The following is a 14,856-nucleotide window of genomic DNA, read 5'->3' on the forward strand; positions in this document are numbered from 1 at the left end:
GTACTTCTCTACCATATTAGGTAATAGGGAACGTTTTTAATAAGGGCGAGTGATTACAGATTAGATAAATACAGACTTTGTGTTGCCATAGCAGGTTTATTGACTATAAAATATGTCTACGTTAATAGAACATAAGGGGATGAAATGATGGATGAGGTCATAAATGTTATGATGTGTGGAGAGCTAAGCAGGTGGGGTTGATGTCTATGAGTGAGTTGGTTGTTTGAAGTGTGTAGAACTATTAATATTACTGCGAAGGATCCCATGAGCATAAAATAAAATGGGTTAAACTTAAAAAAAAAGTTACATTAGATTTAAAAATATTTATAATTAAAATGTTACAAACTGGTTATGAGAAAAAAAAAAAAAAAAAAAAAACTGTAATTGAAATCTGGCAACTAATTTGATACAGAGCCGAACCACTAAATATTTGTATAAAGAGAAAATAATTACCAGTTTCTTTAATCATGCATTTATGTGCAGTCTCAACTTTGCAACATAAACTTTGATTAAACCCAACTACCCTTCTAAAAAAATATATGTATACAATATTATTCACAAACATAAAAAGAACAAAAGCATGTCATGTACATGAAGTCAATTCTCTAAAAGATTTTAACCCGTTATCTTGGAGCCCATCTATAAACTGTATGAGATAGGTCTTATTAATTTATAGATTAGGAATTAAATATTGAATTAGAACTATTTGTATGCATGATACTCGAATTTGTATTGCTTAGTCTAGGCTCTCTTTAAATGTAATGGTATACATTTCTATTTTCATTTCCAACTGCTTTCAGTCCATTTTCTTAATCAATAGCATTTATTATAGCATCAACAGACCTATTATTTTCAAACAGAAAATATTAAAATAAACTCATTTAATTCCAACAATCTAAATTAGTACACTCAACTCGCGCAAAAAAAAATAATTATAATACATATGCGGAATAATAATCTGCATCTTATTGTAGATGTATATTCTATAGCATACAATGTAATAAAACAACATTCACACCAAAATTTGACAGAAAAAGAGAAACAAAAAGCACAAACAGTACAGAAAGAACAACAGAACAATCTTATCACTCAAACAAAAACCACAGTACCTTTAGTGCTACACTGCAATAACACTGAGGTTTCTAACAAACTCAATCATGAGTTCCCTGAGCACTGCTTTTCAACGGTCAATCAACTCTTCACATGCTTCAAGAAAACAAAAGGGCTGACATAACCTTTTTGGTATAGGAAATGATATGAAGGCAATGAGAACGCAAGTGTAAATGGTACAAAAAACTCAAGTCCTCAAGACACACAGGCTGAAAACTTAAAAGCAAGACAAACTGAGGAAAGCAGTCCTTATTTAAGCAGTAAATATAGGCAGTCCAAGCAGGTGGTGTAGTCAAGTAAGGCTCTTTCTCAGAGACAGGAGGCATGTGTTGAATGCGAAATGAAGGTAACGATTGGTCTCTGTAGGGGACAGAAGGATGCAAAGTGACATCTTTAGCTCAATCATCTAGTCATCAAGCAAGATTATGTACATCAGCATCCAGAAAATTATGAGATTATACTGACGCTTGCTATCATTAAAACTCACCAATAAAAAGGGATACATGTATTTGGTCTGTTGTCAGTTGAATTCCTCATCAAGAGTATCATCCACACTTCCAGAAATTGAGGCAACTTCTAACCAATTGAAAAAAAGAAAAAAGTTATACTGGTTAAATCACAGATAAAAATGACACAAAACAAGAATACATACTGCAACTACAGTAGATGAGTGGTACTTGCCCATGCAATTTTGCTGCCACAATGCTAGCATGTTGTTGTCAAAGTGTTGTCATAAGACATTCAGAAGTTTTTAGAGGGTTGCTGTGAAGCTTTTAGGGTGTTCTGATTACTAGGGTATTCTGGATGGTTGCTTATGGGCCCTAGGCTCAGGTCCCTGCTTCAACGTGTATCTATCCACATTTTTCCTGTGGGTCTTACTGGGGAAACGGATGTGGGAGCGACTTCTGCCGAAAAAGTCCTATAACATTCGCTAGCTTAGGCTGCAGTCATTACAGACCCTGTAATGTACAGCTGGTATTAAAGTTGTGATTCGGATAATCTGATGACAAGTGGGCAGTATTATACACTGTGCAATGGGGTGCAAAACCACAGAGGTAGTTAAAAAACACATGGGACCTCACATTTGAGGTTTGAACACCATTGTGATGCATCCATCTGGTTTGCCTGGCCACATGTGATCGGATCACTCGAGACACATCTTAATACCAGGTGTAAACAAGGTCTTAATGAGTATTGTATTGTGCTTTGTTAAAGTTGTTTAGGTTGGAAGACGTAACAATGTCCTTACAGTTCTCATGGACAATATGTGCGGTTTGAGGCTGTACATACTACTGTCACTTCTTTAAATCGAGGAACGGGCATCCATACTGTATATTGTCCCAATTAAGTTCCATCATGCTGTGCTCCCACATCTAGATGTATGAATGAATTACCAACACCGCAGCGAAAGAATGAATGGATGTATGACGTAATGACAACTGTGTTTACACCACCTAATGGAAGTAACGCCCATACTTCGCTCAAAGCATCAGGAAAAAGATGGATAGCATTTTTCTTTTTGCAGTTTTATTTTCTGGGAAGACAAATCATGTAAAAAAGTAATAGCACACTTTGATTTTGATGATTTGACAATTTGTTGCCCAATTTGAGGCATTATTCATGTCTGTAGCACAAACGGTGTATCAAGGTACACACCAAACTAATCTGTTTTCGATAGAAACCTTTCTGCGTTTCGGAAAGTAATCAGTATACGAAGTATATGGTAATGGAAAGCGTTTTCGAAATGCTCTGAAGTACAAAACCGAAACACACCTTCGCCTTTAGAGTTAGAGATTTGTCGTGCAAGCACCACACATAAAAAACAAACAACTCTCCCATTGAAGCCAAAACCCATGTGCATTGTAAATAAAACCACCCTGGTTCTGTATGTCACATGCATGTGGGACATATTCATTGCAATACATTCAGTGCATCAAGGTGGACTTCCCAAAAAAGCATCCCTTAGAGTTTATCAACCTTAAATTTCCACACAACTGCCATCATAGGTATCAACCACCACAGTGCTCCAGTGTGCCTCACTCAAGTTATATATACACACACTGCACCTCTTGTTGATTTGTCATAATCACCACTGTTGCCGGTTTCACTTGTAAAATCAACAATATTTGGTTTCTGAAGAACTTGTCCACTTCCTCCAGTTGCATTTTCAGCTTCACTATGCTGCGTTTCATCATTCACAGCGGGTGAGAACATCTGACATCTAACATCACTGTCTAGCGGGTTTGGTTTCACATCCAATTTTTCTTCCATAGAGGACACACTTTCGTGCTCTTCAAAACTATTGCAAATTAAGTCAATTTCACTGCTGCAACGTTCACTCAAGGTGATCACTTCTACCAAAGCCATTTCACCATCTTCAACACTGCTTGATAAATGAGAGCTCAGTTCATTTACAGAGCGAGTTGATGCAGTGGTCTCGTCCCAAGATTCGGTAACAGAGGAGGATGTCGCAGTGGACGACTGAGGCATGGTGGTGCTTAAAGACGCCTCCGAAGAGTCCTTAGAGGAAGTGATGTAATACCACACCCCTTTGATTCCATCACTGCTGTTGCTGCTTTCTAAACTCTCACTGTAACTGCTGTCTACACTAGAGGATGAGTCAGTGTCTATGGATCCTTTAGACGTTACCTTATGCTTTTCGCTGTTACAATGAGAGCCTACGAATACGTCATCACTCAGATCGAAGGAATCCATGGCTGATGTCACAGCCTCCATACAGGATGGAGATGAAAACGAAGATGTGATTTCCTGAACTGACATCATAGGTAATGGTGACACTGGTGTTAAGTTGTTGGATTGGACTGTGTTGTCAGAAACTGACTGATTCGGAAGGTCTAGCATTGAGGAAGACTCGAGTATGTTGCTGACCAGCTCACTGAGGTTCTGAGATGGAGTAGAGTGGATCTGAGAAGTGGAAGACAGGAGTCCAAAACAAGGGCTCTGGTCCACGTCAGCACGCTCCACCTCTGAAAAGCTGGTGAGACAGGATGGCCATTCCAACTGCTTTCTTAGCCATGTATTTGTTGAACCTTAACACATGCCATCCAGGGACTGGTTATACACTGTTGAACTGAAATATGTTGTGGAACACAAGCAAATTCTGGTGGCACATTAACTCTTTTAGAAGAATATTTCAGCTCTGTAGGTCCATACAATGCAAGTGAATGGTGACCAGACCTTTATATATATATATATATGTTTTTTTTTTTTTATTAAACCACAGGAGTCTACAGAGCTGAAATATTCTTCTAAAATCATCTTTGTGTTCTGATGAAGTCAGTCAGTCAGTCATATACATCTGGGATAGCATGAGGATGAGTGGGGATTTTGGGTGAACTTTCCCTTTAAAGACAAGCTTAAACAGTTATAAATATGTATAAAAAAAAAAAAAAAAAAATTGCTGAACTAATAAGCTTCGTTCAGGCAGGCAGCAAAAATACTTTTGGCTTATCGGTCTCAAATTTGTTTAGTTGCTAGTTCTCTGAACAGCCAAAACACGTATCCAATTGTTGCAAATAAATAAAATACTGCCAGATGGTAAGTGGACATGGAGTCATTGTCCATGGACATTAACTCACGTTCTTCCAAAGGGCTCAGGATCCACCTTGAAAAACATACCTGACAAACTGATGCAGGACATACTGAGTTCTGAGGATGCTCCCGTCATGTCATCCTGTGAATTTCCAAACAGAGGCTCTCTTAGTGCTGCTTTCACCTAAAATAAACTGTAAAACTGACCATTTGTTCCCTTACCAGCATCTTCTGCAGTGATCTGGACTCATCCCATTCTCCCCTAAGCCCGATCCCTTCATCCTCACAGCTCATGGCATGACCAAGACGAATCAACTCCTTACCCAGATCCACAGCCTAAGACAGAGTCAGGAGACAAAATCAAAAAATGAACTAAAGTTAATGAAAACTCAAGAAATACAACAAAATATAATTTTGTTGGGTTAAATAGACAACACCGGTCATGTGAGATCAAGTTATAATATTCAAATCTGAAAAGCTTGCAGGTTCATATTGAGCTAAAATTTCTTCAAAATTAATTTTTTTTTAATGGCCGATGCCGATATCCAGAGTGCAGGGTGGCTGGCAGGCCGATACACATTACACAATATAGTAATATAGTAAATAACAAACCTAAAATTACTACAAAATAAATGAACTATTTATATATTAACTCAATTTCACACAAAAATTTAACTTTGTAAAAAATAATCTAAAAAAATATTGTATTTTAAAATTGTAGATTGTAGTTTCTTCTGATTTCTGTTTAGTCATAAAATTTTAGTCATTTGAAGAAATTGTTAATATATTAGGATGGAAATAACAGTACACACAGTAGTCCAGCAACCATAGATGGCATGTTCATGTTAGCAATTGCATTGTCAAAAAAATACAGAATCAAACCAATTGATCATACAGTGCATAGTGAATAAGACATTTACTCACAGCACACGTGAAGCGCTTTAACTTTAAACTTGCACGAGCAGTAATCTCCTGACAGTTTAAATGGCCTGGATCGCCTGCTTGGATTGTCACAGACTGACCGTCATGATTTGTGAATCAGGAGGAAGTTTTGATTCTGGATAGAATAGTTTTGATAGAATACAAACTTCAGGAAGATTAGAGAAGCGCTCGACGGGAAGAAAACGCTGGATTCATCAGGTTTGTGAATTACACCTGTTTCAACAAAATATATGCATCTGCAGATGGTATATTTTGTTTATAATTTTATTGATATTTGCCTTTTTATCATTAGACAAGACAGTTAAAACATTAAGGAGCCAAATGGTTTTTTTTAGTTACCAAATCACAGATTTTCTAGATTTAGTTTGCTGAAACTAGATAGAAAGCCGAAGAAAAGGAAGTCAGCTGATAACCCATTCATCGAAGGTTTAATAAACAGTATATTTACAAACAGTATGCATACAGTAGTGTATTGTCTTCTTGAGCATCAATTAATGTTTGCACCTTGTGTAATAGTCGTAATAGCAATTGTATGTCCCTCGATTGTACTAAGTGTATATCTATAAAAAAAACAATTGTAATAATTTAAAAATATTGCCTGTGTCTTCTTTTACTGTTACCGGATGGCCCAGACGGAGACTACAAGAGTGCAAATTGAATGAAATCCCAGATGCAGTTTATTGTGCTACTGCAATCCCAATCAATAATAACCAGAAGAATTTTTTTTTTATAAAGAAGCCTGAAATACACATGGAACTCTTATTTTGAAATGTCTGCACTCCCAGTTGTGAGCTCACTGACGGATGAGTCGGTCAGAAAGTGAATCTGATTAACCTGATCTCCTGAGTTCAAACCCGCAGTTCTTTTTGGGTAATTCAAGAAAAAGATCCGGTTCAAGAGTCATTCGTTTATGACTCTCTCGAGCTAGGTTTGTTGTTCCATGCAGTGCGCTCATCAGAAACAGAACGGGTGAAAAACGGCACAAGACAAACTGGTGAGCGTTCTAAAAATATATTCAATAACTCAAGCACACAACCTGACTGTTGCCAGTGGTGACTAGATTTTAAATTATTATCACAATAAATAATTTTTGGTCGCAGTCTGGAGCCCTGGAGTGCACTTTAACCGTGGCTCTGATATGCGGACCATTTAAATGAGACGGTGTTGCACATCAGTCTATTATTGTAGTAACGATGGCACATAAAACGGATAATGACTGGTCGTTTACATGTCTCAGTCACTTCACATGCAAGCAGGCGATTCTCAGTGCACTCAAGAAACAAATCGGCGGATGCTGATTTTTCCGCTATCGGCCAATTTATCGGCCTTGGCGCTACATCGTTCGACCACTAATGTTAACCTCTGACCTTTCCCTGGCTGTTGTCATAGAGTTTCACACTGGGCCAGGATGAGATCTCAGAATGAGAATAGCTGTACAGTTTGGCCAGCAAAGGTTTCCATTCAGCACAGTACGTCATGCGTTCAAAGTCATCCAGGGCTGCCTCAGACCAAACCTCTCCTGAAAAAAACCATTACATCTGTATTTTCTTGTGTCGTTGGCACCTTTCCATATATTTTAGGACTTAACACCTGAACATCACTCTTTACCTGCAGGACAGACCCCTGCTAAGCTGCACTCAATGGCTTGGAAGGGTAAGCTCAGGAAGTCACTTCTAAACATCACAAAATAGAATGGCATCAGTACACCACTGTGCTTATTCAAAGATGGGGCAATGCAATAACGAAGAGCTAAGTACGCTCATATAAAATAAACCTCATGCTTCGTAAGTGTTCTCGTGGAAGCTCCCCATTGTCTCCGAAGTCCACGTAATACAAATCCACCAGTCTAGAATCCAGAATTCCTAACACTCGAGCACGGTTCCATGTGCCATGGTGCCTGTAAGGAGCAGCCACTATGTCTCCAACAATAATGGTCTCCACTCTGTGCTCCTGGGGTAGGCAATACAGAAAATGTAATAACCAAATTCTCTATATATTCTTGATGTGCTTCTAAAAGACTATGACAAGGTCAAACGTACTTGCGAGGTGTCGCTGTTGTAGAAACGACTCATTTCAGCAGTCAGTTTATCCAGCTGTAGAGATCGTACTCCCAGGATCTGGATCCAAAAGTGCTGAGGATTCTCAGAAGCAGACACATACACCTCCAGATGCTCGTCAGGCTGGAAGCTCAGGTCTGGACTAGGAACTTGCAAGACAAAACAGATGGTCTGATTCATGATCTGATCTTATGCAGTTTTCAGAATGGATTCTGGTGTCCATTTCAAACAATGATCTTAAAAGGTATAGTTCACCAAAGAAATTAAAGTTCTCATCATACATTTCTTACATTACTTTCTTTAATGGAACACAAAAGGTAAAATTTAAGATTTTTCACAATGCTCTTTTCCATACAATGAAAGTATAGAGTGTCCAGGGACTGTCAAGATTAAAAAAAAGCACCATAAAAGTCAGCCGCCGTCTGACATCTATGTGTGTTTGTCTTTTTGGTTAAGTTTCTTATTAAAATAGTATTTATATTCTCAAGCCGCCTCCTTTCCATTAATCCCTTTTCAGTCGTTTTCACTTATTGAACATCCTACCCTCCACTGTCACTCTCAAACCTCATTTGCACTAAAAATAAAAAATTTATGGGAACCTTTGTAAGGCTCAGCATTATAAACTTTATATTGTTGCATCTGCTACTGAGCATGCCAACTGGAGAAGCAATGTTACTGAAGGCAATACCCACAATCCCTTGCGCTTGAATTTATTTAAATGTGTTTGGTCAAAACGTGCCGATTTATGAGGACATGTAAATAATCCGTTTTTTTTTAGCTCTATGCATGTTTTTAATGATGCTTTGCTGTAAACGGTTGTGTTTTGTTTAGTCACAATCAATGTTTGCTTTGATTACGCTTCTTTAGTTATTAAGCTGACTTATCTAAAAGTTAAGTACTTTTTACGCCACAAGTTGGACCAAATATTGGATATCTTGGTGGGGCTAACACATGATAACACATGATTATGAAGAAATGTAGATCTGCTTGATAAAGAATATATTTTATATTATTTTTAAGAATATTGGAAATAATGGAGAGTTATATTTAAAATGCAAGTTTATTTAACTTAATAATCACTGATATTTTTGAGTTTACTGAATTTATTACATTGAGTTTGAATTTATATTCCAACTTTAATTATTAAATTGGTACAACTAATTTGCCTGAAGTTGTGTAAACTCAAATGCTTTGCAGCTGTTTGCCTTTAAGTTTACACAACTACATTTTTTTTTTTACAGTGTGCAAACATACATATTGAAACTTGGCATCAAAGGACATGTCATGCCAGCTTTGATATCAGTAATGCAATTGGTTCCTGCATGCCACATGAATGAATTGGAGCATGAATGTTATTTGAGAGCTATGGCAGTAGTGATGATTTTCAGTGAATAATGACATACATTTTAGGCTGTTCATCACACGAAGCTATCATGTGTCTTTAGATGACTTGGAATAGAGTGCATGAGTAATATGAATACTTTTATGTTGCCATTTTGTCTCCATTTTGGAGCTTAACAGCCTTTTTGGTTAATATTTGCAAAAACGTCATAAGAGTTTGGATGAAGATTGGCTTTGCATAGATGGGTTTGGTGAATTAATCTGATTCTTACTTTCAAATTTTGAGATCTCCAAAGGTGACAATGGAGAAAGAATCTCCTCTGATCTGAGGGAAGTTTCAGCTGTAGAATTGTCTGCAAAGTCATTCACCATAACAAGTCCCTCTTGATGTAGCTCAGTCAGTGGTGAAAGAAAATCTTTGCCATTAAGTTTTAATAATTCATTCTCTAGTCCTGTAGCTTTGTTAAATTGCTCCACTTCTGGTGGTTTCCTCTTCTGACGCAGAGCAGAGGACTGACTTATCCTCTTTCGTACGGTTTCATTCTCTATGGCCTTCTCCGTGATCATCTCCTGTGAGGAAAGACATAACCATACATTCTCACCACCATCTGTGACAAATCGGATAGCTTAATGACATAATTTCTACACAGAATCAAATTAAGTCTTCCTCATTTGATCAGGAAGTTAGGAAACCGTTGTCTATGTTATATTGATTTCATTAATCTCAAGTCAGACCATGTTTATCAGAACATCACACCTTTGCACTTTGAACTTCCTTGCGTGTTCCAGTAATTGTGATCTTGCCCTTCTCCTCTAAGCCACGTCCACGATCTCTGGGACAGTTCACCCTGGCCCCAGAGACTCTGTTTATGAACTTCAAGTTCTCGCCACCACGGCCTGGTACAAACAAGATTTCATAAATTATATGCAATAATGAGCCCAAATGGCATAAAATGAGTTCAAAACAATTTGCAAAAAACTATCACTTGCACACTTAAAATAAACAACAGCACTACCTATAATTCGTCCAAATGCCGTCTGGGGCACTTCAATGACATCGGTGATGACTTCACAGTCGGTGGACAGTTTCTCCAAAGTACATTGTGCCACAAGAATTTGCTCGGGTGAACCCTGGATGAGGAAATTCACCAAGCTCTGCTCTTCAGTATTCGGCAACACATTTATTTGGGCGCCAGACTTCTGATTCACCTGCAAAAACAGAGGAGTGACAGAACTAACGGTGTTAACAAATAACAACCAATCATATCCCATATTGTCGCAAATAAAGATAATTTTATTTATTTGTCCCATAATCAACAATAAAAACCATGGAGTAGAGAAAATTCTAGATCAGGTCATTAGAACCAAATGACAGAACAAACACTCACTATGTCTAGAAAGGCACTCTGATATCTTGCAATAGAGCGGTACACGTCAAGTGGAATAGATATTCTGGACTCCTCTTTACTTTTGCGTTGCACTACAGAGTCAAATGTTGGAATGAAAAATATTAATAATAATAATAATCTTTCATGGTGTTCAAGATATAGTTCAAAACGTTCTTGTTAACCTTCAATATATGAATATTTCTTTTGCCTCAGCTACAGTCCAACAATATACACAAAAATTATAAAATAAAAATCAAGCATAATAGTTTGCATCGCTTACCACTGCTGCTTCGAATGTGATAGTAAACAAGGTACCCCACTGTAGCCCCTACGGTGAGGCCTGCAGCCAAGGCTACTTTCTTCCCCGAGCTCAGGCTCTCCCACGGGCCGTCTCGCACTGCGGCCATCACTTGGGTCACACCAATTGGTACACCCCACCTAGAGATTCAGCATCAGATGTGTATTTTATTGACATGAACAAACCAATATCAGAACTTCAGTCCGCACCATGTACGACTATACATGGGCCTTCATAGCAGTGCCATGCAGCAACAAAGAAAGGCTGATGACAAATGCAAAGATGGATCTTTGATAGATTGCGTTCTACTGGTTGCATTTCAACCACAAAATCAAAAATATTCTAAATGTAGGCTCTCGCAAGGAAATATGCAGAAATATTTATAAAAAAAATTGCTTGGCAAGTTCATGAGGAAAAAAGCTCATTGGATTGTTTAATTATTGTTTCCCCAATGAAGCTAATGGGTAAATTAAAGAAATAGTAGGCTATAAAAGGAATAATAATAGTTAGATACATTTTTCCTCATATACTCAACCTTATGTCATCTCAAACTGGTATGACTTTCCTACTTCTGCGGAACACAAAGATATTTAAACAATGCAAGTGAATGTTGACCAAATTTCAAGCTCTAAAAAGGACATAACAAGGTAATCCATAAGAGTCCAGTGGATTTCGAACAAAAAAACAACTCCTTTTTCCCCTATAAATCTTGACATCAGAAGTCTCCCTTGGCGATCATGATTTTAAATTTGATTTCGATTCCTGGCGCAATCCAGCGCTCTGTACATGCGTCAAGCACTAGGAAGTGCAATTAAGCTTGGAATCATGATCGTGCCAAGAGACTGCAAAGCAAGATACAGCGAAAAAGGAGTTACACATTGGTCTGCTCTCACCCAAAACCAGTTGGATCATTCAGAAGTATTAAACCATGAGATAGCATGAGATGGTCATCTCAATCACGCAGTCACCTGTGAATGGTTCAGTCTCCAGAAAGATCGTGAATGGATCAGATGCCGACCAACGGTAAGATAAGCCTGCCACTAGCATTCAATAAGGGCGTGACTTGCACTCAAGTGGTATGAAAAATAAATAAATACATGCCATTAAACCACTTGAGTCTTATGGATTACATTTGTAAATAAAAAATATCTTCGTTTGTGTAACGCAGGAGGAAAGTCATACCAGTTTGAGATGACATAAGGGTGAAAAATGTTTTATAATTTTGTGTGAACTACTCCTTTAAGAACATCAATGAACACTCCACAAACTACAGGGCCATATTGAGACATAAAATCTCAATAATTGAGAGTAGAACAGCAAAGCCTGTACCTTTCAGGGATATATATATATAATCTCAAACACGGCACTACAAACAATTCAGTCTCTGTATTATTAAATTGGATTTTAAAGTTCAAGCACACAGCAAAGCAGTTGACTGAGGACTGGACAAAGTTGTTGCAACAACAGCATGATGACAAAATTTAAATCTCCCTGACACAATGAAACTTCAAAACAAATTATCCATTTGCATGAAGTATTTCTGCAACAACTGTACCAGCTGAAGGATAAAAACGAACTTCAGCTGATTTTATTGCCATTGATGCATAAAGCTGCTGTACTTCATCTTGCAGTCACTCGCACAAAACAGGAGCCACACCATGCAGATCGATTCTCACTGTGAAAACAGGGCAGTTGGGTTGTAGTTCAGGAACACACGTGGTTTAGGGACATCCATGTCCATCTTGGACCCTAAAACCACCCGTTATGCCTTTCTTTAGTAAGAGGAACAGGCAAAAAAGTGAAATAGGATTAATTACTGGCTGAATGTATGGTCCATACTGCATGAAAAGAGCTCCTTGATGTCTTGGTGTAACTACAAGGAGGCCCAAACCAGATTTTATATCTCTATTTCACCATAGTCTTTTGGCAAAACTCACTGTGGTTTCGGCAAATGCACAAATTCATCTTAACGGCATGTGAACATAATGTTGCAAATGTTTGTGTACGGTGCGGATATTCTACTTCTGCTGGCAAGTCCTCTGCTCACAAATGTAGCTGTAAGTTGTTTTGAGTCATTCTGTAATGCAGTACATTTTTAACTCTAATTAATGTGCTTGTGTTGTCATTTACGAAAGCACTTTTATAAAAGCATGTGCTAGGTTTATTTTTTATGCTTTGGTCAAGCTCAGACAATAAGCTCACAATTTTAAATGATAAAAATGCTGAAAAGGAATATTCCAGGTTCAATACAAGTTGAGCTCAATTGACAGCATTTGTGGCATAATGTTGATTTCCACAAATTCGTCGACCCTTTTCCTGAGACAAAAAAAAAAAAAACTTTGTTACAATGGAAGTGAATGGAGACAATTTTTGGAATGGTTTAAAAAAAAAAAAAAAAAAAAAAAGGTAGAAATTTGAAGCTTATAATTTTATAAAAGCACTTGCATTAATTCTTCTGTTTAAACTTGTTTTATTTGAGCTTTAAAGTTGTTTTAGAGTTGCCATTACATCATCATGATATAACTTTATACAGAAAAGTTTAGCAAGTGATTTCATCACACTAAAATATGTATAGTTTACATTTTGTGGCAATACTTTTGAAACAGTAAGTATATTAATGATTACGGATTGGCACCACTCACTTTCATTGTAACCTAGATTTTATTTAATTTTTTTAAATGGGAGACGTGTCAAAATAAATTTTTGTAGTACTCAACATTGTCCCACGAATGCTGTTGTTTGAGCTTAACTTGTATTGAACCCAGAATATTCCTTTAAAGGTGCACTTACACGGACACCTAGCGGCTTGGATGCAGCATCATTTTGAAATCACTAGATTTCAGTTTCAGATGCCATTGAACAAATGTGGTATTCGCAGTCAGTCATACTTACTTTTAACAATGAGTGAAAGTGTCAAATTATGAGATTAAGCGAGAAGTATTCGGCTGGTCATGTGATTCAAACATGGCAGCCCCCATGGACCCTCTTTACTGATTTGCCTGGAGTCTTCATTTTAATGAGTGCTCATGATTTCCTACATATATTGCAAAAGTTTAACTAACTTTAGGAGTTAAACTTTTTTTTAATGAGGAAAAAAAATTGACTTGAGTGCACCTTTAAGAATAGACGTAAATAGATAACATTATCCATAGCTAAGTGAGGGAATGAAAGTTTAATAACATGAGGGTGTCAATGTTAATTTAGTACACGACATTTTAATACGGATTTCTGTTTATCAGACAGAATGGGATGTTTTGGAGTGAGAAAAACCAACGAATACCACAAAACATCACTTAATTCATCAAATCCATTGCTAAATGGTAGCAATCGCCACAATCCAAAAGTATCAATTATATACACTTGTGGACAAAACTAATAATATGACTTCTTTCTCCACATTTATCTACAATATTAAGACATAATGGGGAAATGTAAACATATTTCATTATATTATTATCAGATCAAAGCATTTAAAACACGACATGTTGCGCAACATCAGCAGCACGTGAATCTAATAATGCGCGTTCAATTGCAGAGTCTGTGGCGCGTGATGGATGTCAAAGAGGGTGTGGTATATAAAAAAAAAACCGTAACAGCCACACACTGGCGTAGGTTTGTTCCGGTGGATTTTTCATTCGTAACAGACTATGCATCTATCGTTAAACTTTTTCCCATTACATATTTCCCAGACGCCTCATGCACATGAACCAGGACAAGACAATACACAAAACAGGCGATACAACATATTAACTTCTAAAATTGTAATTAAATGCGAACGCACCCACGAAGCGAGTCCTTCAAATGATCCTCTTGACAGCAGTCAGCGTGCAGCTGCTCCACGCAGTACGCACAGTTAACGTCTCAACAATGAGTGGCCACCATCCCGCATATCAACCACTAGATCCAATCAGCACCTCTGATGCTGCATTTCTTAGAAACGCACAATGTGAAACTTGACCTTTATTGCTAACTACGCCCCCTGCTGGTCAATGAGAGCACAATTCAGCTTGACGTTTGACAAGCATTTCCATATTTGCAATTATTCATTGAGCAGACGCTTTTATCCAAAGCAGCTTACAAATGAGGAATACAATAGAAGCGGTTCATACTAAGGAGGTAGTAATATGAGAAGTGCTGTAATACAAAGTTTCAAACTAGTAGAGAAATT

The 14,856-nt window shown here is 37.5% G+C and overlaps 1 protein-coding gene across 2 annotated transcripts; it reads right to left on the reverse strand.

The window, feature by feature from the left end:
- Nucleotides 1–99: 99 nt before the first annotated feature.
- Nucleotides 100–14,501, reverse strand: LOC127626898 (tudor and KH domain-containing protein-like). 2 transcript variants are annotated; one of them, XM_052103013.1, is made up of 16 exons: nt 14,470–14,501; nt 12,365–12,460; nt 10,671–10,828; nt 10,391–10,482; nt 10,019–10,211; nt 9,760–9,899; nt 9,275–9,572; nt 7,644–7,810; nt 7,379–7,554; nt 7,213–7,277; nt 6,972–7,123; nt 4,885–4,998; nt 4,750–4,804; nt 3,177–4,160; nt 1,598–1,686; nt 100–1,470 (listed from the first exon to the last, which is right to left on the reverse strand). In XM_052103013.1, exons 2-15 carry the CDS (start codon nt 12,427–12,429, stop codon nt 1,631–1,633), a joined length of 2,715 nt encoding a protein of 904 aa, XP_051958973.1. In that variant the 5' UTR covers nt 12,430–12,460; nt 14,470–14,501; the 3' UTR covers nt 100–1,470; nt 1,598–1,630. The 2 variants fall into 2 exon arrangements, with proteins under 2 accessions (XP_051958973.1, XP_051958972.1); XM_052103012.1 differs by lacking the exon at nt 3,177–4,160 and having other exon boundaries at nt 411–1,470.
- Nucleotides 14,502–14,856: the final 355 nt, after the last annotated feature.

This window comes from Xyrauchen texanus, chromosome 33 (assembly GCF_025860055.1).
Source record: "Xyrauchen texanus isolate HMW12.3.18 chromosome 33, RBS_HiC_50CHRs, whole genome shotgun sequence".
Lineage (NCBI taxonomy): Eukaryota > Metazoa > Chordata > Actinopteri > Cypriniformes > Catostomidae > Xyrauchen > Xyrauchen texanus.

Excerpts from the sequence above, each read along its gene's own strand:
- LOC127626898 (XM_052103013.1), bottom strand. The coding sequence starts at position 12,429 with ATGGACATGGATGTCCCTAAACCACGTGTGTTCCTGAACTACAACCCA. Across the intron at positions 10,483-10,670 it reads TCACATTCGAAGCAGCAGTG|TGCAACGCAAAAGTAAAGAG; the intron begins GTAAGCGATGCA and ends TTGACTCTGTAG. Across the intron at positions 9,573-9,759 it reads AGGAAGTTCAAAGTGCAAAG|GAGATGATCACGGAGAAGGC; the intron begins GTGTGATGTTCT and ends CTTTCCTCACAG.